The sequence below is a fragment of the Euphorbia lathyris genome, chromosome 2, assembly GCF_963576675.1.
Source record: "Euphorbia lathyris chromosome 2, ddEupLath1.1, whole genome shotgun sequence".
In the NCBI taxonomy this organism is placed as follows: domain Eukaryota; kingdom Viridiplantae; phylum Streptophyta; class Magnoliopsida; order Malpighiales; family Euphorbiaceae; genus Euphorbia; species Euphorbia lathyris.
The window spans coordinates 87,633,279-87,659,846 of NC_088911.1; the positions used below are offsets into that span (position 1 = coordinate 87,633,279).

The 26,568-nt window shown below is 33.8% G+C and overlaps 1 protein-coding gene across 1 annotated transcript; it reads right to left on the minus strand.

Moving 5' to 3' along the window:
* Nucleotides 1-14,517: 14,517 nt before the first annotated feature.
* LOC136218853 (protein DETOXIFICATION 19-like) lies at nucleotides 14,518-25,359 on the minus strand. Its single transcript, XM_066005995.1, has 6 exons — nucleotides 24,966-25,359; nucleotides 15,695-16,239; nucleotides 15,527-15,613; nucleotides 15,312-15,368; nucleotides 14,877-15,234; nucleotides 14,518-14,802 (listed from the first exon to the last, which is right to left on the minus strand). The coding sequence occupies exons 1-6, from the start codon at nucleotides 25,236-25,238 to the stop codon at nucleotides 14,662-14,664; spliced, it is 1,461 nt and encodes a 486-aa protein (XP_065862067.1). The 5' UTR covers nucleotides 25,239-25,359; the 3' UTR covers nucleotides 14,518-14,661.
* Nucleotides 25,360-26,568: the final 1,209 nt, after the last annotated feature.

Here is a 26,568-nt window from a genome sequence, read left to right on the forward strand (position 1 = left end):
CAAAAGGCATCACAAGAAACTCAAAATGACCATACCTTGTACGAAAAGCAGTTTTAGGTATGTTAGCTTCGGCAACTCTCAACTGCCAATAGCCCGATCTTAGATCAATCTTTGAAAAATGACGAGCTCCTCTAAGTTGATCTAGCAAATCATCAATTCGAGGCAATGGATACTTGTTTTTCACTGTCATTCTGTTTAATTGTCTATAATCGATACACAGTCGCATACTACCATCTTTCTTCTTCACAAATAATACAGGTGCTCCCCACGGTGAAGTACTAGGTCGTATAAACCCCTTCTCAAGTAGTTCTTCTATTTGTTTCTTCAATTCTTGTAATTCCATTGGAGCCATTCTATATGGAGCAATTGATATAGGAGATACTCCTGGCATGGTCTCAATAGGAAAATCAATCTCCCTATGAGGTGGTAATCCTGGTAGTTCATCTACGAATACATCTGCAAAATCTCTCACCACTGGAATATTCTCCAATTTGCCTCCATCCTCCCTAGTATCCACAACATGAGCTAAATATGCCTCACACCCACTTCTAATCCATCTGATTGCTTGAATTGCAGATATTAAACAAGACGGCACAACCTTTCTCTCCCCAACAAATAACACAGTTGACTCTGAAGTAAAATGTAACACAACTTCCTTTGAACAACAATCAACTTTAGCTTCATATTTACACAGCCAATCCATCCCCAAAATAATATCAAATTCTCTAAACCCCATAACTACTAAATCTATAGGGAACTTATTTCCCCTCACTTTTATAGGACAATCTCTCAGAACCTGATTTACAATAACATTATTCCCAACTGGTAGGATAACTCCCACATCATATCCTAATGGTTCTACCTTCCCATTTATTTTCAATATAAACTCAGGTGTTATGTATGAATGAGTGGATCCAGGGTCAATCAAAACAAAAGCTAAGGTATCAAGGATAGAAATTGTACCGGATATAACCTCTGGTGCTATTTGAGCTTCACCCCTCGTCATATTGAAGGCTCTATTTCGTGGTAAATTTTGTGTCTGTCCACCCATAGGAGCATCATGTCTACCCCCTCTACCTCCTCCTCGACCTCTGCCTCTGCCTCTATCCACTCCAGCTGCACCACCTCCTATATTAGACTGAGGTTGAACTCTCTCTCCTCTATCAACTAATAAGGGACAATTGTTACGATAATGGCCTGTTTCTCCACACTCAAAACATGTGCCCTTCTTAAATGAACCATAACACTCTCCTGTGTGAGATCGGCCACATCTGCCACAAACCAGGGAAGGTCCCCAACACTCACCTCTGTGTACCCGTCCACATGTCTGACAAGCTGGAAAATATGTTGTTCTCGCTCCTCCTCTATACCCACTATTAAACCGACCACCTGAAAATCTGTTACTACCCACAGATGGAGCACTACTCAAAACATCTCCAAATCCGCCCCGTGATCTAGTCCCACCACGATGGATACTACTACTACCTCTAAATTGTTGATAATAGCCTCTAGAAGAAACTGAGAATCCACCTCTCTTTGTTGGCCTGCTAGACTGACCCTCTGTATCAAATCTAGCCCTTTTGGTTACAAAAAGTTGTTCTCTATCTTTCACAATTTCCTCAACTCTGAGTGCAGATTCTACTAACAATCTAAAGCTCGTTTCATGTGCATGAATCCCCATTCTAACATCTGGGTGTAGACCATGTTCAAACCTACGACATTTTGCTTCTACTGTAGCCACATTTGCAGGTGCATATTTGGCTAAGGTGTTAAACTTAAGCTCGTATTCAGCCACAGACATATCCTCCTGCATAAGGGTTAAAAACTCTGTTTGTTTCCTATCTTTTTATATCATTGACATGTACTTATTAGTGAACAACTTCTTGAAAATATCCCATGTTATTTCAGTTCTAATTCTTGTCCTTTTTATAGATCTCCACCATTCTAAAGCTTCACCAGTGAAAAGATTAGAAACATATTTGACCATTGAGTCCAGACGACACTTTGTGTTCTCAAGTACATCTTCAATCTTGGCCCACCATTTATCAGCTATATCAGGATCTGTGCTACCCTCAAACTCTGTTGCACCCATCTTTTTAAGCCTTTCAAAATTTTTATCAAAGATTGGCGCATCTCGACGAGCTTGAACACGTGGCTGAGGCTGACCTTGAGCCAAATAGATTCCCATCATTTCTTTAAACTGGTTGTAACCCTGCGGATAACCTGCATGTCCTGAAGCTCCTATATGTTCTGAGCCCCCAGACTCATGAACATGACCAACCGAACCATGACTAGACACATTACCGGATTGTCCATTCTCACCATCAGACTCCATAACCCTACATGAAACATGACCATATCAACATGCTTTAGCATAAGAAAATATGATTATGTGGTCTTAACCTAGGAATCCAAAACAAGTCATACACAACCAAATCCCTAGGAAAGTAGACCCGCTCTGATACCACTAAATGTAACCCCCTCACTTGGATCACATGATATCTCACACAATATCAGTTATAGACATGCTTTCAATTCTCAATCATATAAACTTCAATCATATAAACTTCAATCTCATATAAACTTTACATATTATACATAAGAGAAAGCATTTACAATACACGTTTAAGTCATTATCCTACATAGAGGATTTACAAAACAAAAGTACATCACAAGACTCCAAAATGCCTAGATGAGAATGGACTGACACTGCTGGTGTGACCTTAAGCAAGAAGAACTCCACCTAACCTGTAAAATCTGTTGGCAAGGGGTGAGCTGCCTACTCAATAAACATATTACGCATATATATACAGAAGTAATGTAAAGAGCACAAAGCAAAATATATCATTAGTACCAAGTTAGAATTTATTCATTTGTTTCACTTATTATAATAATACTTATTTTAGAAAGGCCTTGCTGTACTTAAACAATATATATAAAATGGTCCTTGGGCCCAATCTGTATTCCGGCTCACTAAATTCGGAATACAATCATCTGTGCTACGGAGGAGTTACACTCAACTCACGTACTCATATATCTCAACACATGTGCTTCCGGCTCACAATATTCGGATAGCACTCTCAACTTGGACCATTTCACATATTCATCTAAGCAAGCTCATATTAATTTATAATCCAACCATTATTCAGTTCCAGTATGTGCATAAGGCTCAACATGCATAACACGGTAACATACTCAATCATATCACTTTCTTATCAATAATAACGTATCACAAACACTCAAACATTATTCACATCATTCACATCAGATTCAACCACATCTCACACTCAACAAGTCACAAGGAACAATACATTCATACACATATATAAGCAATATGCTTACCGTCGCACTTGGTTCGATCTATTCAACACGATCGGGTGTGCGTTCAATTGCACCTTGCCCTCCTAATGTCACATAACATTGATCCAATTAGCCTTAACATAAACTTAATGAACTAACTCCACAAAGTTCATGCAATCTAATCCTTTTGTCTTAGATCATCACATGACCTACTTGCACACATTCTGCCATAACTTTCTCTATATGAATCCAAATGTCCTGTTTCTTGAACCTACTGAAACTAGACATATATGGGTATAACATATCCAAAATTCACATTAATATCACTTCTACACAATATATGCCATGCAAAATGATTATGTCCTATTTCCAGCCAAGAAACAGACTACCCAGATTTGCATCTACCATAATTCACTCAACCTAGCTCACACTAAACACAATGGATTGTCAAATACTTTTACAGACATATACTTAAAGTAGTTAGGAACACTTTTGTATAAATAAACTTTCCTAAATTATGAGTCTAAGGTCCTCAAAATGCTACATCAACATGGCTGCCTCACATGACATTCCATTTCGAGGCAGTCATGCTCCATCTAGGTTTTCTTCCTCTATATATGGAATTAAAGTCCCATATTTTACAGAGGGTTTCCTAACACATATAGGAACATAGTTTATTCTTTATGTATCTTCAAATTCGAACAATATCAATATGAAAAACATGCTCCAAAATGACTGAAAGCAGTACCCTAGATTTCTGTTTAGGGCACTTGATACATATCTTTCATTTGGACAGCCTATAACCACTTTAAACAACACCAAAACTCAATAAACTCAATCACAACGCATCCACAACAAATCCTATAATCATACCTAGGTATTTCAGAATCTCCAACTCATAGAAAACAAGCTAAAACAACATACTAACCTTCAACTTGTGTCTATCACCTAGTATGCTTCCTAACTTGACTTGTTTGGCTTGCAAATGGAAGAAATTGGAAGATTTTTCTTTGGAGGGTGTTAGGATATGAAAAAGGAAGGTTTGCTGAAGCTTTGGTCGAAATTGTGGCTGAATATCATAAGGATTGAGTTGTGCACATCCTTTGTAAAATGAAGAGGTGTATTGTGTCTTACTATTGGGTGACACCTCATGCTTTCTCACAAACCTCAAATTCAGCCCTCATAAAGTGTAAGTTAATCAATTTAGGACATATAATTCATTCATTCATTCATTTAAGTCCTAACTCAATTAACCAATCGTTACATCTTAACGACACACTAATCGCCTACTAATCGCACGATAATCGCATTATGTATACAAAACTTCTGACAATGAGATGAATCTAAAATGTATGTATTCAATCATGAAAATATATATGAATGTGGGAAGACTCATGTGTTAGGGTTTTGGGGATGTTACATTATGCAAGCGAACTCAAACCGTGTGTAGGCTCGTTATCACCGGAGTAGGAAAACAAGAACATTATGAACAGACAAAGAGTATTTTGAACAACCTTTTCAACCAATCATGAATTTGACAATCCATGAACGAACACGACTGTACACGGACAGATACGACTGTTCACATACGAATACGACTATTGACGACAGACACGACTTATCACGAAAGGAGGTGTTTGTTGGTATATGAATTAATTATATAATTTTATTCAATTTTTCCAACAATCCCCCACATGAATAAAATTAGAAACGAGACGATTACAACGTGGTGATAACTTTCTACAGATATCTGCATAGGATAGGTAGCTAATGTGCCTTGAACCTTCCATTGTGAAAGTATATTTACTTTACTGGCTGACTAGTAGACGCGATGTCTTTGAACTATTCTGCTGTTTGTGTAAACGATAATATACCCCACACATATATCAATATAACACAACATGGTTCTCATGGTTATGTTCGTTATGGTCATGAACATCGCCTGGTTCTGCGAGAGTTTAAGAGAACTAGACCCCACTAGTCTCCATCGAAGCGACCCCACTTCACTATAGGTGATTTATTTGCTCAGCATTTCTGACGCACAATGTATCATTAAAAGCATATAGTTTAACCTTTTCCCGTTTGTGTCACTGTATACATCTAGGAATGGACGAGGGTTTAACCCCCACAGTAAACATACAAAGTTTATGCAATTAGGTTGTCCCTTTGAACCTAGATCTTGGGCTTTAGTCCCATTCCTTTCGATGTCGTTTTCATCATTCAGAAGCTTTTTATACCGTATAAACACCAATTGATATGATATTTTTGCTTTACTCTCACCATTGTGACGTACTCTTTTTAAGGCGATTTGATTTCTACATTTTCAGTTACTTTCACAAATTAAATCTAGCCAACTAATGTTCATCTATCAGCGTCTAACTCGGCTAGATAACATCACTGCTCAGATTTGTAAATTTATGACATTTCACATTTCTAATGTAAATCAACCTTTACGCGTGAGAATGCCAAATATGGAATTTTCGCATATCATCACAATCTCTAAAGAAAACATATTTTCTTTTATCACCAAGTCTTTAAAATTCATACCAATGAATTTTTCTAGACTTTCGTTGGCTTACAAACGTCGCCAATGGTATAAATGGGTCTAAAACCTCTGAAGTGACCGTGTTCTTAAAAACCAGAACCATTTTCAATTAATATACGTGTACCAACACATGCCAAACGACAATTAAGAAAATAAACCAACAATTTATTTCCTGAAATTCCAAACAAACCAAGTTAGAATCAGAAAATTATAATCTGTTTATATAAACAGATACATAACAAATAATTAACAACAAAAAATTATAATCTATTAAGTTGTCCTCCAATCTGTCTCAATATAATTTTTCAATTATAATCTGATTGTCAAAGTATTCTATCAAATTTTCCCCGTACATCTCTTTGGAAAAATTACATTTTGTTAGTCCAAAAAGATAAACGAAACAGATACAACAACAATAATATAAAATTATTATTAAAACTAAAGTAAGAAAAACTAAATTTTGAAAAAAACCTGAAGTGCAAAACGGACAGATTAATGATATTTGCTATGCATCAGTCTGCTAGACATTTGCTTTTACTCAGAAGCAATAAAAATAATACTAACATAGATATGATATGATTCAACCAACGTTTTAGCATTTGGAAATTTGAATAATTCATTTACAAGATTTAAACTTAGTTACTGTTTGAATTTGGCAATTTGTCAAAACTCAATATCTAATAGCCCATGTTTTCCTACATTTCAGAAACATCCGGTGCTAGTGGCGGAACTGCTGCGATGCATTGGAACAGACCGCCGCCGGAGCCGGACTACAAGGTATTTAGATGGGTGCCGCCGCCTGCTGGTTGGGTGAAGGTAAATACCGACGGTTCAGCCAGTGGTTCAACAGGTCAGGCGGGTGCAGGGGGAGTTTTCCGCAATACTAGAGGCTTTGTCAAAGGCTGCTTTGCGTTCCGCATCGACAACTCTTCTGTGCATGTCGCCGAGCTAAAAGCTATTCTATTTACAATTGAATGAGCGTGGGAGAGAGAGTGGCATAGCCTTTGGGTTGAGTCTGACTCTGCTTATGTGGTTAATCTGTTTAAGGGCAGGGATATAACGGTTCCTTGGCAGGTTCGACAGGAATGACTTCAGGGGCTAGCATGTTGTGCGCTTATGAATTTCAGAATCTCTCACATTAACCGCGAAGGAAACCAGGCGGCGGATAGCCTTGCGAGATTCGGCAACACTGCAGCAAATCTGATCTGGTGGACTGTGGCACCGTCATTCTACCAATCCTTTATTTTTGATGACCTATGTAATGTAGCTCACGTTCGTTTCATTTAATTCCTTCTTTGTATTTTTTCATTTTTTGTTCTTTCAGGTTTGGTTGGGGCTCTTCGCTGGGTGCCGACCTAGTTGGGATGTCAGCGCCGGGCCTTAACCTCGTCCCAGCATTTTAATAAAAAAAACCGATATATATATATATATAATATCCCAGTAATCTACACCAGCAGCTATATAACAAAGAACTTCTGCAGTTCCTATGTTTTATGCTCGTGTTATTGATAAACAACCAACTGAATTAAGTATAATTAAATTATTTAATCAAACTTAAAACAGCACTAACGAGAGAATAAACATTTATATATCAGAGAGTTATATTTCTTGAACAAACCTTACTCTTTTCTTTTGTGTATTTTGGAAATCATGAAAACAAGAAATCTGTTTTAAGAATGTTAGATAAATAATTACTTCTGTTTTAAGAATGTTAGATTCTTAACAAAATAATCTATCTGTCTTAAGAATGTTAGACAAACAATTACATCTGTCTTATGAATGTTAGATGTGATTAATCAAAAAACAAATCGAACACAGAAAAACATACGAACAATAAAACTAGAAATTAAAAGGGAAGAGTTAGACAAATCCGAAGCCTATATTAGCAGTTTCTTAAGACAAGTATTGTCGCTATTGACAATTGTCTCCCAGGATATAACAGATTACGCAAACGAACTCAAACCGTGTGTAGGCTCGTTATCACCGGAGTAGGAAAACAAGAACATTATGAACAAAGAGTATTTTGAACAACATTTTCAACCACTCATGAATTTGATAATCCATTCTACATAAATAGAACTCGAAAGGATATATCTTTTCATGAATGAACACGACTCTATACGGATAGATACGACTGTTTACGTATGAACACGACTGTTGATGATAGACACGATTTATCACGAAAGGAAGTGTTTATTGGTATATAAATTAATTTTATAATTTTATTCAATTTTTCCAACCCTTCATTGATCTATTCCCTCATCTGATTCTCCCATACCAAAACTTTCCATTTTTGGCAGAATTTAATATAACCTACCCCGCTTATTTTCTTTCTTTTCTGCTTTGGGTATTTCACAAATTAAATAATATAAAACAAAATGTTTTTGCAAATAAAATAATAAAACGGGGATAAAAAATGGGAAAATTACACAGAAATTCATTTTTAAAAAACTATTTACAACTATATCAAGTCATAATTTTGAATTATGTCAAACTAGTAAAATCAGTGATTTTAATATATTTTAAGGATTAGAATTTATACATTAGAAGTCTATAATATATTTTCTAAGGTTTATGATTTATGAATTGGAGTCTATATTTTTTAATTTATGATATAAAATTATAATATATAGAAAATAATGACATATTAAGAATTAAGTTTAGTGATATGACTTAGTTGTAATTTTGTACTTAATTATAATATTCATGTATTACACAGAAATTCATTTTTAAAAAACTAATTTACAACTATGTCAAGTCATAATTTTGGATTATGTCAAACTAGTAAAATCAGTGATTTTAATATATTTTAAGTATTAGAATTTATACATTAGAAGTCTATAATATATTTTCTAAGGTTTATGATTTATGAATTGGAGTCTATATTTTTTAAATTATGGTATAAAATCATAATATATAGAAAATAATGACATATTAAGAATTACGTTTAGTGATATGACTTAGTTGTAATTTTGTACTTAATTATGATATTCATGTATTTGACCCATAAAAAAGGGAAATTTATATTCATATTCAATTTTTAAAAAGTATCCACAATTATATTAAAAAATAATTTGAATTTTATCAAATTAAAAAAAATCAGTTTTTTAAAGAAAATCACGTAACAATCCTAGAATGTAGGAATTTTGAAATTCATAATTACTGACATTTTTCAAATATGTTTACCGCTTTTGATATTTTATTAATTAAATTGTCCTTATTGATTAAAGTATAAATACTACCCTATTCATGAGTTTTGTGTAAAAGACCCATGATAAAATATGTCTTGTCCAAACTTCTAATTTATTTTATTTTGTTCGAAATGTTTTTAATCATTAGAAAACTTAGTCCTAATTATGATACGAGATAATTTTTTTAGTTAACCAATGTAAATTTATTAGTTTGATTCTATATTAATTGTATTTTTTAATTTGTGTGAAATATCTTAAAATGACTTATATTAGAAAATGAAAGGAGTTCTATTATTATATTATATTTTTGAAAGTAATAAGTATAAATTAGTACAAGGTAAAGTTAAAAAAAAAAAAGTATATATGCTTCCACGTTTTTGTCAAACTGGTATTTGTAATTTTTTTTTTATCCAAGCGGGGATTGGAGTTTTTGTTTATAACCAGAAGATGACTGAAGTTTTTCGCTTTACTAACAACAAGGACCACAAAATTAAAATGAATATTGACGATCTCAAATTGAAAATTTCAAAGACTTTATGATATTCTAAGCAACTTTAATTCTTCAACCTTTTAACTTTGAGATCATTTAGGTGTTGTTTGGTGTGGAAAGAGAATGTGAATGTTAAGAGAGAAATATGGAGCATCAAGATATTCTTTGTAATGTGAGCCGAGTCAAACGCCATATCTCCGAATACATTCTTCATGTGCTCCAGGATCGCCCAGTTGTTCGACAGTTTTGGTATGCGATTGTCCCGAGGAATCTGCAGTCGGAGTTCTTTGCGGCGAATATGTCAAAGTGGCTGAAAGATAATTTGGGTTCAAAAGGTATGTACCGACTTATCCCTTGTTCTATGTTTTTCGCGATTGATGTGTTTTGGATTTGGAAAATCAGAAACGAGTTAGTCTTTCATGATAGACAAACTCAAGTCCTGTCCTCTAACACTGTGTTAACTTGTTGTGATGAGTTTCTCCGAGCTCAGAAAACTTAAATACCAACTCGGGCTTACTTAAGGGCATGATTTGGATTTCATGGAGGCCCCCGCGACTGGGTTGGGTAATATTGAACACAGATGGAGCTTGTAAAGGGAATTCAGTGAAGGCTTCGATAAAGGGCCTATTTCGAGATGCTAATGGGATTTGGAAGGAGGATTCTGTGTGAATTTAGGCTATTGCACATCCACTGTGTCTGAACTTCGAGGTCTGTACTTTGGATTACTTTTATCTTGGATACGGGTTGTCGGCGTCTCACTGTAGAGGTTGATTCACAAGCCGTGTTAGAATTTATGCTGAGCCCTGTGGGACTGCATCATCCCTATGTGTGGCTCATTAGTCGGTGCATGACTATCAGAGGTAGAGATTAGGACGTTGAATTCATCCATACATACAAGAAAGGTAATAGGGCAGCAGACTGGATGGAGAACTTCGCGGGTTCTTATTCTTTGGGCCACCATGAGTCTGGTGAGCCTTCTGCAGGCTTCTAGAGAATCATTACTGATGATTGTATAGGATCTGTCCTTAGCAGAGTCGTTTGTTTGTAGTTTCATGTTTTTGTTCTTGGGCTCTTAAGCTTTCTTTAATTTACCAAAAAAACATTAAAAATTAAAATTACCTAGAGTACTATTTTCATCAGCACTACAATAGAGGGGTAAAAGATTAAGAGACTTTAATGTTAATAAATGATAAATTTAAAAAACTTTTATGTTATTATAAAATTCAAGTACCATAAAGAAAATTCTTCAAAAAAAAAAGTACTATAAAGAGAGTAAGATTAAAATTGAAGGATTATGAATGTAATTTATCCTATTATATTATATTAAAATAAAAATTCGATAAAATAATTTTTTAAATCAAACATATATTGTTTTTTACATAATTTTTTTAAGAAAAATTAACCATTATTTTTTAAATAAAATCACAAAAATTTCTGTGAATTTTTTTTAAAATTTTTAAATTTTTTTGATTTTATAATATTACAATTATTTTATTGATGATCTAGATTTTTATATAAAAAAGTATTTTTATTAAGATTACATTTTTATTTATTTAATCTACTCAATTTATATAAAAAAGGCTTAATACATCGTTTGTTTCCTGGATTTATCTAAAAAGTTTGATTAGCCTTTTGAACTTTTAAAATGTTCTGATAGCTCATTCAACTTGCATAAAATGTTCAGTTAGCTACTTAAATTTGTATAAAATATAATCAATTGATCATTCGATTGAAAAAAGTAAGTTAAATGCGAAAATCTTTTTTGAACGGTAGATTTAATATGATCAAAATCAGAAATATAAAATTTTAAAATACAAGATCAAAATATTGAATTCATCAAATCCAAATAATGAGAAGTCAAAGCCAGTGAAGGTGGCCCATGAATTGGCGAGAGTGGCGCCGGCCAGTGGAAGTCGACCGAGATGACTGGCCATCATGACCGACACCAGAGGTATCATATAATAGAATCATAGGCAACGAAAACAATGTCTGTTTCTTAGCCTCTTCCTTGTCCATAACTTTCTTCCACCACCACCACTTTCTTTCTTCTCCGCCGTCGCCTGAATCCTCCATCATCATCTTCTTCTTCATTACTTTCCCCTAAAACTTTCCGACTTTCATCTATTTATTTATTTTATTCTTTTCTATTTTGGGTATTCATAATGTTTTTCTTTTAAATAAAATAATAATAGTAAACAGGCCGGCCCTGGGCTGGAGGGCCCAAAAAAATTTAAAGTTATAAATAAATATCTTATGTTTTAAGTATAATAAATAAACTAGTTTTTGACCCGTGCGATGCACAGATTCATCTTAATATATAAAAATTAATAAAAATATAATCTAATAATTACAATTAGTGATATAAAGGTGCTATATAAATTAAATATTATTATTTTATTTTCACATTTAATTTAAATAATCTTTTTATAGATAAATATAATAATATAATTAAAATTAATATATTATATATTATATTATATTATATTTTTTATCAGTAAAAAATGAGGAAGTGACACCACAGCTCCATCGTTACTGTTTTATATTATATAAATATATAAATATATATATATATAAATATATATATATATAGATATGCAGATAATTAGAGAGATTTTAGGGATTAATTTAAATTCTGTAGAACTCTTAGATATAGTACGGATAAAATAATCTTTTTATAAATAAATATAATAATATAATTAAAATTAAAATATTATATATTATATTATGTTTTTTATCAGTAAAAAAAGAGGAAGTGACACCTCAGCTCCATCGTTACTGTTATATATATATATATATAGAGGGAGAATTAGAGAGATTTTAGGGATTAATTTAGATTCTGTAGAACTTTTAGATATAGATATGCAGAGAATTAAAGTGATTTTAGAGATTAATTTAAATTCTGTAGAACTCTTAGATATAGTATGGATAAAATAATTTTTTTATAGATAAATATAATAATATAATTAAAATTAAAATATTATATATTATATTATATTTTTTATCAGTAAAAAATGAGGAAGTGACACCTCAGCTCCATTGTTACTGTTTTATATTATATATAAATTTAAAGTAGCAGATTGGTATTACCTTGTTCTTTAATTAAAGAGGGTATGAGTTTGATTCCGACATTTGTAATTTTTTTAAATATATGTTTAATATCAAAATGAGGGTCAGAGTTCGATTCCCACCTCTGTAATCTTTTTTAATATATAAATTATATATATTTAACCATTACTTTATTTTTTTTCCACCATTGGACATAGTGTCTACTATATTTTTAATATATAAATGATATGGACAGTTAAAGTAAGAAGACGGATTTCATTTTATTACCTCATTTTTAAAAAAAGTTTTATTTTATTACTTTAATTTGATTAAATTTGAAAATTAAAAATTAATTTATGTAATGATAGGAATAAAAATCAATTTAAAATTTAATAATAAAAAGCAACAAAAATAATATCAATGATAATAAATCTAAAAAAAATTAATAATACCGCTGTAAATAATTAGAGAAATAAATACATAAAGTATATATTATTATTTAACTTTTTTATTCTTTTCTATTTTGGGTATTCATAATGTTTTTCTTTTAACTAAAATAATAATGGTAAACAGGGCCCGCCCGTCTCGTAGCCTCGGGGGTCCCTCGAGGATGCGTGCGGGCGCGGACGGCGCAAACGAATGTTTGGTCCAAAAAAAACTTTTTTTAAAAAAGTTGTGCGCAATGCACTTATATTTTTTTTTTTTTTTTTGATAAAATTGCATACATCATTTTATAGATACGAAAACATCAAGTACAACAAGAAAATTAAGGAATAAAACCTTACATAAGTACAGACTATGCCTATTTCAAAATCCATAAAGGTAAAAAAACGACTACAACGAGCAAAATAAACCATTAAATGTACAGATAAAACAAACAATAGATGAAATATATACTTCTTCAAATACCAAATTTGCAGAAAAACACATGTATTCTCATCTTCAGCATTTAAACTCTTCTGAATCTTCGGATCTAAGTCATTTCTTTTGCAATCACGTAGATGTAGTGATCTACGTATAAGATCTACCATTTCTGCTCTTGCTAAAACAGAAAAAAGTTATCAATGAAAAGATAACAAACAACAGATGCAATTCAAGCGGAATAAGGGATTTGGTGAAATATATGCAATTCAACTATAATTTATTGAACAAAAAAAAAGAAAAATAAAATAACAGAACGGTGCAAGGAGGAAAAAGGAAGACAATCTTCCTTCTTCCTCCTTAAATAGAAGACTACAATTTAAAAAAGAAGAAAAATTCAATCAATAGGAAGATTAATGGATGAATTGGTGAAGAATCGATGAAAATTAAACAAAGGAAAATTACATTAATGAGAAAAACCCTCAATCCACCACATCCCATGTGATTCGAACCCATGACCTTTAAGATCATAGGTAAGCTCTCAACCAACAGACTAAGAGCTTCACCACCTTATTATTATTTAACTCCTACAAATAAATGCGCAAGAGAAACAATTATTTGTAGGTGAGTTATGGAGGAAATCTTCCCTCAAAAAATCTCCTATAACATTTTAGGTTATGTAGGAAATTCCTATAGAACATGTTTGTAGTAGAAAACGTAGTTGTTTTCTACATTTCCTATAGGGCCCTAAATTGTAAATTTTAGATTAAAGGGACCTTACTGTTTATTTTATCTAGGCCCTAAATTGCCAGGACCGAACCTGATTGTAAACTTGGTCGAATAGAGTAAGAGTAGTAGTTCAATTATATATTTTCTTCGACATGGAATGATTGTAGGTGCACTTTCCAGCCTTTCACAACTAATTTTTTTCATAACTGTGTTAATTATTATTTTTTGTTGGTATATTGTTAAATCATGTGATATTAAGTGTTCATTTGGATTTTGAATTCATTTGGTTATAAAAAAAAACATGTAATATAAACTATTTTAGAGGGTGTTTGGTTGGATAAATTTATGGTAGGGAATTAGAATCATAATAGATTATTTATTACGGTAAATATAGTACATTTATTGATCTCAATGCTAGCTAATACAAGACCATGCCATGAAAGAGCATAGCCAAAATTTGGGGCACTAGATAATCATCTTACAACACCGATTACTTTTTGTTAAACAAGAAGTGGGTGGATAAGGTTAGGTTCATTTGAGTTTGTGGGAACGTATGTTTGACTCCATTTTGCTCGTGCTATAACCACTGACAATGTAGCAGCTTGACTTGCAAGTCCACATATTAACCCAATCCACAAACCCTGCACACAACACAAACATATGTTATTTCTCAGCAAAATGAATCAGAAAAAACCAAGTTAAAGAGTAGGTGTACCTTAGCATATAACTTGAATTTGAATCCCACAAGACAAGCAATAGGCATGCCAATCATATAAAAAGTAGCCAAGTTAACATAAACAACTAGGTGCTGAAAACCACAACCTCTAGCCACTCCTGATAAGACACCTTGAATGGAATCAAGTGTAATTGAAATTGCAAGAAATGGTGTGAGATAGGCAAATTCCTTTATTATTGTATTGCTATCACTGAAAAGACCAACCCAGAAGGTGTGACCAAGTGCTAGACCCAACACCATCAACATAGCAAGAATCAGTGAAAGCTTAAGACTCACTGACATGGCTCCCTTAGCTTTCTCTTGATTGCCTGCTCCTAACTCATTCGACACCCTTGTGCTGTAATGTCACTCATAAATTAGCTTAAACTATTACTATTATGGATTGAAGAAACTATGAATTAGGTAGAATTAAACCTGGCAGCAGCACTTAGGCCATAGGTTAACATGTAGGCTATAGCTTCTGTATTCACACTGCATATCCAAATGAACAAGCCATTATCAGTATGTCACTAATAGCTCAAAATCAACACAAAAGAACCAAAAAAAGCTGAAATTTGACTTCTAACATCAAGTAAAGGGGTCAATATTTCAGCTTTTTTATGCAAGAAAAGGAAGTGAAAGAAATGAACCATATAGCAACGAGTGAGGTAGTTATGGTTGAGTCTGGCATCATTCCTGCTAACAACACCAAAATTTCAAATGCCCAATATTCCAAACTGCCAAAACCAACATAAGTTGTATAAGTTCAGGGGGCTTGTGATGCATTATGTGTAGCATAGCATAGCATGATTACTTACCACACCATTGCAGCAGAAGGAAGGGCAAGTTTCAAGTTTGTAAGAACGTAGTGGAAAGAATCAAAGGAAAATCCATCCCAAGTATGCTCAAATTTCTTACCAAACATCACATAAACAATCAACATAAAGAGTGATAACCAAAATGAAATAGAAACAGAAATTGGAGCTCCTTTGAAACCAAGTGGTGTACAGTGAATCAAAACATAAGAAATGCCAATATGAATGCATAAGGGTATGAATGAGAATAGAACAAGAGGCAACACTACAGATTGTGTCTGAAGAAACCTTAAAATGTTCTGTGTAGCTCCATATGCAAACAATCCTGGAATTAGATACTTCATATAGATATCAGCCCAAGCAGCAATGTCTGGTTCTTGATGCATTAAGATGAGAATTTCCTTTGTGTAGAGCCAGATTATAGATATCATAATACTGAACAAGAATGATATTATGCAGGAGGATTGAAGATAGATTCCTAACATTCTGTACTGTTTTGCACCAAAACTTTGACCACAAAGTGTTTCAATTGCTCCACTCAATCCTACCTAAAACAGCACAATATTCAACTTCAAAACCTTAACATACTACCATAAATGTCTTCCCTGAAACTAAATAACCTTCAAATGAAAAAAAACCCCACAATTAAATTAGACCACTATTTTCCATGAAATCACATGTTTTTTTAAATCACGCTTTCGGAGATTCCTCTCGATAACTATACGGTATGTAGCCTCCTAAAGTTGTTCATTATTGTCACTTTGCCCCCTGAACTTAAGGAACAACCATTTAGCCACTCTAACTCCCTAAAAGTGAGATAACACGCTCCTTATTTTTTTTCAATCGGAGAAGATGTTAACTCGTGAGGACCACTCTCCTTTCGGTTGACTTCCTATATGCAATATGACTTTTCTTTTTATAAAAATCTACAAGGTGGCCTTTCAAGATGTTATTTCAAAGTCTGTATGAGTTTAGAAAGCCACTTGCAAAATAGGCTATAAGAAGAGGTAAATTTTTTTGAAAGGAAAAAATACATTGCATATGTAAAGTTAACCGAAAGTTGAGTGGTTAAAATTTTCTCCCACTGAAAAAAAGACACGTGTTATATCACTTTCAGGGAATTTGAATAACTAATGAGTTGTATTTAAGTTCGGGGAAGAAACAAAAAAAAATGGATAACTCTAGGAGGCTCTCCATATGGGTTTAAGTCATATATAAATAATATATGACTCAAAATCAAAATATTAAAAGTTAAAATTAATTAGAATATCATTTTTACCAGTTTTATAACATAAGATTATCGACTATTGGAAGGGTAAAAGACGAGAGATTTAATGTTAGTAATAAAGATTTTTTTATGTTAGATATTAAAATTGAAGTGCCATAAAAAAAAATACCGCCAAAATTGAAGTATCATGAATATAACAATGTATTCTATTCTATTAAAATAAAAAAGATAAAATAATTTTTTTTTGAAGAATATATTTTCTCTTTTCACACTACATTATTGTTTTTAGAAAAATTAACCATTATTTCTTAAATAATGTAACTATTTCTATTTTAGGCTGATTTTATAATTTTACAATTATTTTAGGGTAAATTTCAAATAAAACCCCTATAGTTTTATTAATTTTCAGATAAAGCATTATGATTTACTTTTTTTCAAAGTAAAGACTGAGGTTTTCAACTTTAACAAAATAAGGATTTTTTCGATTGATACTATTAAAATCATCATTCACGACTTCAAAAATGACATATTTTAAGAACTACTAATATTCTAGGCAACTTGAATTCTTCAACTTTTTTATTTTGAAATTATTTAAATGATGTTTGATAAAGAGAAAAAGTTAATGTTTAGAGAGAGAGTTCCAAAAAAAAATGATTTTCGAAAATCGAAAATGTAGTTTCATAGCAAATATGACATTGAACAACTTTAATTCTTGAAAATTTTCATTTTCAGGTCGTTAAAGATGGTTTTAATAGCATTAATCCAAAAGGTTATTGTTTTATAAAAAGTGCGAAACCTCAATCCTCGTTTTGACAAAAAGTAAACCACATCCTTTTATCTGAAAATTAGTAAAACCACATGAATTTTATTTAAAATTTACCCATTATTTTTTATTGATGGTCTGGATGCTTAAATTTTTGTTAAGATAAAATTTATATTTATTCAATCTACGCAATTTATATTAAAAATTAGGGAATAAACTATGCTTACTTTGTTTTTGACAAAATAAGATTTAATTTACTTTTTTTACTATCGGATGGTGATGAACTTTGACAAAGTAAACTCATCCAATGGTAGAAAAAACAAAGTAAACATAAAAGGCATCTAAAAATTAGATTATACATGAAGTTAGTAATCCAATTGAAAATAAAAAAATATAAATATAAATTTATGCAAGTAAAATGTATGTCGGGTCGCTTTTACTACTACTAGTACTAAAATACATAAATACAAAAGTATAGTCTTATCCTTTGTTCATTAAATTTTGGTTGCGTCTGATCTAAAAACTACTAAAAGGTCAAAGAGCCTGCAAGGTAATTTTTATTTTAATACATTAACTTCTATTTTTTTTTATCATATTAAACTTTTGATGATTGATTTACATATCAAACAGTTGAAAATCAATATTTCTTTTATGTTTGATTTGTTAGTTATATATAGTATATATAATAGATATATAAAGAAATATTTGTAATTATCCTCTCCTAAAATATAGGATCCAATATATGTGATATATGATGTATAAATACCTATTCGATTAATGAGAAAAAAGGCTTTAATATTCTTCATGGTATCAGCAGCCATTCCCTAACCCTAATTTTCACCGATCCCACCCTTCCCCTCTCCTCGCCGTTGTCTTCTCCAGCAGCCACCATATTTCCCTAACCCTAATTTTCACCGATCCCACCCTTCCACTCTCCTCGCCGTCGGTTTCTCCATTGCCGGCAGAATTCCCTTTTACTCCTCCCTTTTCACACCATGACTGAAAAAACGGCAGCCACTCCTCTCCATCCAGCCCTCACCGTCTCAAATATCTCCTCCTATATCAAAGAACCTCTCGAATCCAACACTAGCTACTACCCTACCTGGTCTGAATTGTTTAAGATCCAAGCCACCGCTTACCAGGTTCTCGATCACATCATTCCATCAACAGATGACAAATCTGAATCTTCCTCTTCCGTAATGAAGACCAAAGATCCCGGGCTATGGTCTCGGATTGATGCCATTTGTCAAGCAATGGATTTATGCCACCATCTCTCGAAGCCTCCTCAACACTATCCTTCTTCTCAACTCTACTGCTGCTCAACTATGGACTCGCCTTGAGGAAATTTTCAATGACAACAAACATTCCCGAGCTTTATATCTTCAGCAGGAGTTTTCCAACGTCAAGATGGAAATTTTTTCCGATGCTTCCTCCTATTGCCAACACCTCAAATCCTTATCGGATCAGTTATTGAACGTCGGCTCTCCGGTTTCTAATGATCAATTGGTACTACAGATGATTTCAGGTCTTACGGATGCATACGACACGGTCGGCACGCAAATTCGCCATGGTGACACCCTCCCAGAATTTTTCAAGGCTCGTTCTATGTTAATCCTTGAGGAATCGGCTCGTGCTCGGAAAACTGCAGGTTCCACTGAAAACGCTGCCCTCACAGCCTCCAGCAGCCCCATTGTCGCTCATTCCTCACCACCGGCGACTGGTTTTCGTCCGGCGTATCAGCGCCCACCCGGCGGACACCGCGGAGGGCGGAGCCACGGTCGCTCCAACCGCGGAAGACAATCCAGGGGCGGCGGCAGAAACTCAAGCCGCTACTGGAACCAACAGCCAAGCTCCCCCAATCCATGGGCATATTCTCAGTGGGCCGCCTGCCCTCCCTGGGCTGTTCCTCCACCTTGCCCATATCCCACTTGGCAGCAGTCCTCTTATGGCCCAGCGTACCAAGGTAGCAACAGCCCCATGGGCCGACCGCTAGGCTCATCTCCACAGCCCGGAATACTGGGCCCGCGCCCTCAGCAAGCCCAATTGGCATATGATTTCAATCCTACCAACATAGCAGAAGCAATGCATACCTTATCTATTCAGCCTCCTACTGAGCAGTGGCACATGGACACCGGCGCAACTGCACACATGACGGCGGATGGAGGTACACTCACTTCTTACTTTAATAAGAGTCCCAATAATAGTATTACCGTAGGTAATGGTCATTGCATTCCAATAATTGGTGTCGGTCATGCATCTTTGCCTAATCAATTAAAACCATTAACCTTAACCAATGTTTTGCATGCCCCCAAACTCATTAAAAATCTCATTTCTGTCCGCAAATTTACAGTTGATAATAATGTTTCTGTCGAATTTGATCCATTTGGTTTCTCTGTGAAGGAATTGCTAACGGGGAAGCCTATCATGAGATGTAATAGCACTAGTGACCTCTATCCCGTGACATCGAGTTCTTCTTTACCTACTTCTTATGCTTTTTCTGCTTTATCTCCTAGCATTTGGCACAATAGATTAGGACATCCAGGGGCTAATGTGTTCAGCACCCTGAAAAACAATAATTCTATTTCTTGTAATAAAGTGTTAGATGCTACCATTTGTTCTTCATGTGTCTTTGGTAAACAAGTTAAGTTGCCATTTTATGAATCTCGTAATTTTTCATATATGCCTTTTGACCTTATTCACAGTGATATTTGGACGTCTCCTACTTTAAGCTCTAGTGGTCATAGGTACTACGTTCTCTTTCTTGATGATTATACAAACTTTCTATGGACTTTTCCTCTAGGTCAAAAATCACAAGTTTTTTCTGTCTTTCTTTCTTTCCGAAATTATGTGCGCACTCAATTTAATCGTGAAATAAAAACATTTCAATGTGACAATGGAGGTGAATACAATAATGCTCAATTTATTAATTTTTGTCACCAAAATGGCATGCAATTCAGATTTTCTTGTCCTTACACCTCCCCACAAAATGGCAAAGCGGAACGAACTATACGCACAATTAATAATGTTATGCGCACACTTCTCACACATGCCTCTCTCCCTCTAAATTTTTGGCATCATGCACTTGAACACGCAAATTATCTACTAAACATACGACCACATAGAGTTCTAGGTTTTCTCTCCCCCACTCAAATTCTTTATCATCGTGTCCCCGATTACTCTCATCTCCGTATCTTCGGTTGTCTGTGCTATCCACTTATTCCCTCCACTTCCCGTACGAAACTACAAGCTAGGTCCTCTCCTTGTGTCCTTTTAGGGTATCCTCCCAACCATAGGGGTTATAAGTGCTATGACATCTCTACCAAAAACATTATTATCTCTAGGAATGTGATCTTTGATGAAACAAAGTTCCTTTTCTCTACTGCCACAAACCAAACCGCAGCCACCCCAACTAATCCCCCGACCCAACATCAGCCCTCTTTCCCAGACCTAATCCCGCCTGCCCATTGGCCTAATACCCGGCCCAACCCTGCACCGCTCTCCCCTATCCCTTCCCCGCTTTCATCCAGCGGGTCCACAACTCCATCCACCCCACCTACCAGCCCAGGCCCACAAATACACAGCCCCCTTCCCACGCCTTCTTCTGCCTCCCCCCAGCCCACCGAAACAGCCAGCCCAAGCCCCCATTCTGACCCAGCAACGCCTTCACCAAACCCACCAGCCGCACCGTCCACTCATCGGATGGTGACACGGGCTCAAGAGGGCATCTTCAAGCCCATTCGCAAATTAAACCTCCATACCTCAACTGCTATTTCTCCCATCCCCTCCAATCCCTCGCTTGCCCTGCGTGATCCTAATTGGCGAAATGCAATGAATGACGAATTTGAGGCTCTTATTAAAAATAAGACGTGGGTCCTTGTACCCCGTCCTCCTAATGCTAACATTTTGCGTAGTTGGTGGATTCTCAGGCACAAATTCAATGGTGATGGATCTTTTGAGAGATACAAAGCCCGACTAGTGGGAAATGGAGCAAATCAAGTAGTAGGCATTGATTGTGGCGAAACATTCAGTCCTGTTGTCAAACCAGCTACCATTCGTGCAGTTCTGAGCATTGCCGTCTCTAAAAATTGGAGTCTTCATCAACTTGATGTTAAGAATGCTTTCCTCCATGGCGATCTTCATGAGACTGTGTATATGCATCAACCTTTGGGGTTCCGAGATCCGGTCCATCCTAATTATGTTTGTCTTCTCAAAAAGTCTCTCTATGGTCTGAAACAAGCCCCTCGAGCTTGGTACCAACGGTTTGCTTCTTTTCTCTCTACTATGGGGTTTGTACATAGTCTGTTTGACAATTCTCTCTTTGTTTTTCGCCAAGGAAATGAGACTGCTTATTTATTACTATATGTTGACGACATTGTTCTGACTGCCTCCTCTGATCTATTACGGACCTCGATTATGGCTAAATTAAATACTGAGTTTGCAATGAAGGATTTGGGGCCATTGAACTACTTCTTGGGCATATCTGTTTCTCGATCTCCGGGTTCTCTTTTCCTCTCTCAACGCAAATATGCTTCTGAAATCATTGCAAAGGCAGGGCTCACATCTTCCAATCCTTGTGCAACTCCAGTTGACACTAAACAGAAGCTCAGTGTCTCATCCGGCTCTTCCTATCATGATCCTTCTGAGTATAGAAGCCTGACAGGTGCTCTTCAGTACTTGACCCTTACTCGTCCGGATATCTCTTATGCAGTTCAACAGGTCTGTCTCTTCATGCATGCTCCGAAAACTCAGCATATGGCAATCAAGCGCATCATTACGTACATCAAAGGGACGATGGATCTTGGGCTCACCATTTCTTCTTCTTCACTCGGTTCTCTTGTCTCTTACACGGACGCCGATTGGGGAGGTTGTCCGGATACTCGACGCTCGACATCTGGTTATTGTGTCTTTCTTGGTGACAATCTCATCTCTTGGTCCGCGAAGCGCCAACCCACACTGTCTCGCTCCAGTGCAGAAGCAGAATACAGAGGGGTAGCCAACGTCGTCTCCGAAACGTGTTGGATCCGTAATCTTCTCCTTGAACTTCACTGCCTGATACGGAAGTCAACCTTGGTGTATTGTGATAATGTAAGTGCAATTTACTTGTCTGGTAATCCGGTGCAACATCAACGCACCAAACACATCGAGATGGATATACATTTCGTACGCGAAAAAGTCGCGAAAGGGGAGGTTCGGGTACTCCATGTTCCATCTCGACATCAGCTTGCAGACATCTTCACCAAAGGTCTTCCTCAAGTTTTATTCGACGACTTCCGGGCTAGTCTCAACGTTCGCCCTCCTCCCGTTTCGACTAAGGGGGTGTGTTAGTTATATATAGTATATATAATAGATATATAAAGGAATATTTGTAATTATCCTCTCCTAAAATATAGGATCCAATATATGTGATATATGATGTATAAATACCTATTCGATTAATGAGAAAGCAAGGCTTTAATATTCTTCATGATTTACTTATAAACAAAAAAGCAAAAACCTTTTCTAAAGGTAGATTTAATATAATCAAATCAAAATCAGAAATCTAATAATTTAAAATCCAAATAATAAAAAGTTTGTGGATGATGTTTACTTTTCTTTAATTATTTATATTGATTGGCCGGGTCCATGTAATTAACAAATAATACTTCTATTATTAAAATGCTCATGCTTCATACTATTTGGTAATTTTGGACTACCATTCACTCAACTTGAAATCCTTCTAAATTCATCATATTGTCATTTCAATTATTAATTATAGAGTAATATCAATAATTGAAATTTAATTATTAAATTCTAAAATAGATTATTTATTTAACTATTGCTTTTGTAATTAATAGTTGAGATATATTAAAATTTTAACTTTGAAAATATAAAAATAGTTTATTTATTCAACTATTGATTTTGTAATTAATAGTTCAGATATATTAATACAATCAATTAGAGAAAAATTTAACTTGAAAATATCCAAATCCAATACTTTACAAGAAGTAAGAATTTTATTGGGAGAATCAAGTTCTCCCAATGCTCTATTGAAATATTATTTAAAACACTTATCAACACCCCAATATAAAGACCATAGTCAAAAATAAAAAAATTGACTATTATTATTATCTTTAACATAGCCGTTCATGTGAATTTTATCATGGGTTGAAATTTAATTAACAAACCAGATTACTAGGATATAACCCATCAACCACTTGATCTAAGAGACTCTAATATTATATTGCATAGTAAGGTAATGTATTAATAATCATTCTCTTGAATTTTGTGTACAATTTTTTATGCATCTCCTTAACCAATCCATCAATTTAAGCAGTTGTAGTCCGGGCCGGTAATCAGACCGGCTCTAGTATTTTAGAGGTCCTAGATAGTTCTTATACTTTATTTTCTTTTCAAATCTAAATTTGATGAATATAACATTTAGTTAATTATTGACCGGATTAAAAAGAACCAAGTAAAACTTAAACTTTGAGGTGATTTGAAGAAAATGAAACAATTAATAGCTATATTATTGTGGAATAATGTACAAATCTAACCCGATTAAGAAAGAACAAATTTAGCTCATACGTACAAAATAATGTAATATTAAACTTAATATTTACAAAATAATGCAATTTTAGACATCATATTAATGAGTTTTTTTATTTGTAATTTCATATTATGGGTACCTCCTAAATCTAGCATTTTAAGGCACATAGTTTATTAACGACAAAAAAAATAAAATAAAAAACTTATATTTCATTAATCATGTTTGAAATTGCAACATTTCATACCTATTGGATTTGTATTTATATTGTTCATTGGTAAAGACTAAAACTGCTCCATTCAAATAACCACGTGGAAAATTTTATAACTTTTTTTTGACACAGGAAAATTTTATAACTTATTCATATTATATTATTGTTAAGAGACGAAAAAGATGCAAAAATGTATAACTTATCAATGTTATATTATTATTAAAAGATAAATTGTGAAATAAATTTTTAAGACCCCTTTTTATGTTATTGTCAAGAGTTGGTGATTAGAATAAAAAAACAATATATTTATTGTTATAAATTTTCCCATCCACTTTAACATACAATATTATACATTATGATTATTTTTAAATTCAAATACAAAATAATAATTATTATTCTTAATTAAAATAAGTTATAATTTTTTTTCTTAAAAAAAAAAGTTATAATTTTGTATAAATAAAATATAAAACATTTGAATAGGAGGGCCCTTTAGGCTGCCTCCCCTGGTGGTTGTAGAAAAGGAAAATAAAAATTAGAAAAATGACGTACCATGAAGGCAATGCCAGTGACGGTGGCCCATGAATTGGCGAGAGTGGCGCCGGCGAGCGGAAGTTGACCGAGATGACCAGCCATCATGACCGACACAAGAGGTATCAAGTAATAGAAAACATTAGTAAGAATCATAGGCAACGAAAACAACGTCTGTTTCTTCGCCTCTTCCTTGTCCATAACTTTCTTCCACCAGTCGCCGTCGCCTGAATCCTCCATCTTCTTCCTTGATTCTATTCCCTCATCTGATTCTCCCATACCAAAACTTTCCATTTTTTGCACAATTTAATATAAAAACTTTTCCCTTTATTTTTCTGACTTTCTTCTGTTTATTTAACACCCACCCCTCTTATTTTCTTTCTTTTCTGCTTTTGCTATTTCACAAATTAAATATTATAAAAAAATTTATATATAAAACAAAATGTTTTTGCAAATAGAATAATAAAACGGGGATAAAAAATTGTAAATATGGTCGAGCAGAGAGTAGTAGTGGGCCTTCTGGGCCCAAAAAACGTATAGTGTTTGTGGTTCATATGTCTTTTCATAAAGAAGTGGGACTGCTGGGCCCAAAAAACACATAGTGTCCTTATCAAATTGGATAATAAAAATCGTTTCAAAATAATATAATAATAATAACAATAGAAAAAACATTAAAACAACGATTTTTTTTTAATAAAAACGTGATCATAACATTTCTACTATTTTTATTTTATTTGATTAAAGTCTCGTTCGTGGCCTATTTAAAATTGAGGAAATTAGACAGGAAATCAACTACAGATTTTTACACTTGTATTTTTTTTTTTTTTTTTTCATTTAAAACATGAGGATGTGATTGAATTAATTTTGCTTTTGTCATATATTACAGAGTTAACTTAACTGATATTAGATTATTTAATTTATTATTAATTAAAGGTAGTTTTTCAAATTCATAAGTCATCATTCCTATTTTCATGTATCTCATCCCTTTTGCTTGCTTGCTGTTTCCTTTTTGTGGAGGGTTTTTTTTTTCTAATTTCTTTCTTGGTTCTTGGTTTTTCAAATATTCTTAATATGTCATCCACTTATAAAGATTATTGTTTAAATAAGAATTGGTATGAATATTCATTAATAATTTAATGGAGTTTTAGAAAGAATTGTGACTTTGAAAACTCAATTCATGAATATCAGTCAATAATTTAATGGAGTTTTAGAAAGAACTATAAATTTGAAGACTCAATTCATGAATATCAGTTAATGATTTAATAGAGTTGTAGAAAGAATTGTGAATTTGAAAATCATTAATGAAGGATTTAAGAATTTGCACAGATAAAAAAACACAAAATAAACTGACATGAACATGTTTTCAGTTTGTTTTTCAAATTAGGAATTGTTTTTGTTTTTTAAATATTATAAATATTAAAAATAATCAGTATTCCACCTTTTAGAAGGATGTGATGAGAAATTTGGTAGAAATTGTATAAGTTCAGGATAATTGACATAGTTGTATTATTTCTCAAGTAATGAGTTATTTGTAATAAATTCAATCATTTCTTGACTTCTATCTAACTAACCATTTAAAATGTTATTATTGGGCCCTTACTCATTTTTTGGTTACATTTGGTCT

Coding starts and splice junctions, on each gene's coding strand:
- LOC136218853 (XM_066005995.1), bottom strand. CDS start 25,238: ATGGAAAGTTTTGGTATGGGAGAATCAGATGAGGGAATAGAATCAAGG. Junction 15,614..15,694: donor CCTTCTGCTGCAATGGTGTG/GTAAGTAATCAT, acceptor TGGTTTTGGCAG/TTTGGAATATTGGGCATTTG. Junction 15,369..15,526: donor ACCTCACTCGTTGCTATATG/GTTCATTTCTTT, acceptor TTGGATATGCAG/TGTGAATACAGAAGCTATAG.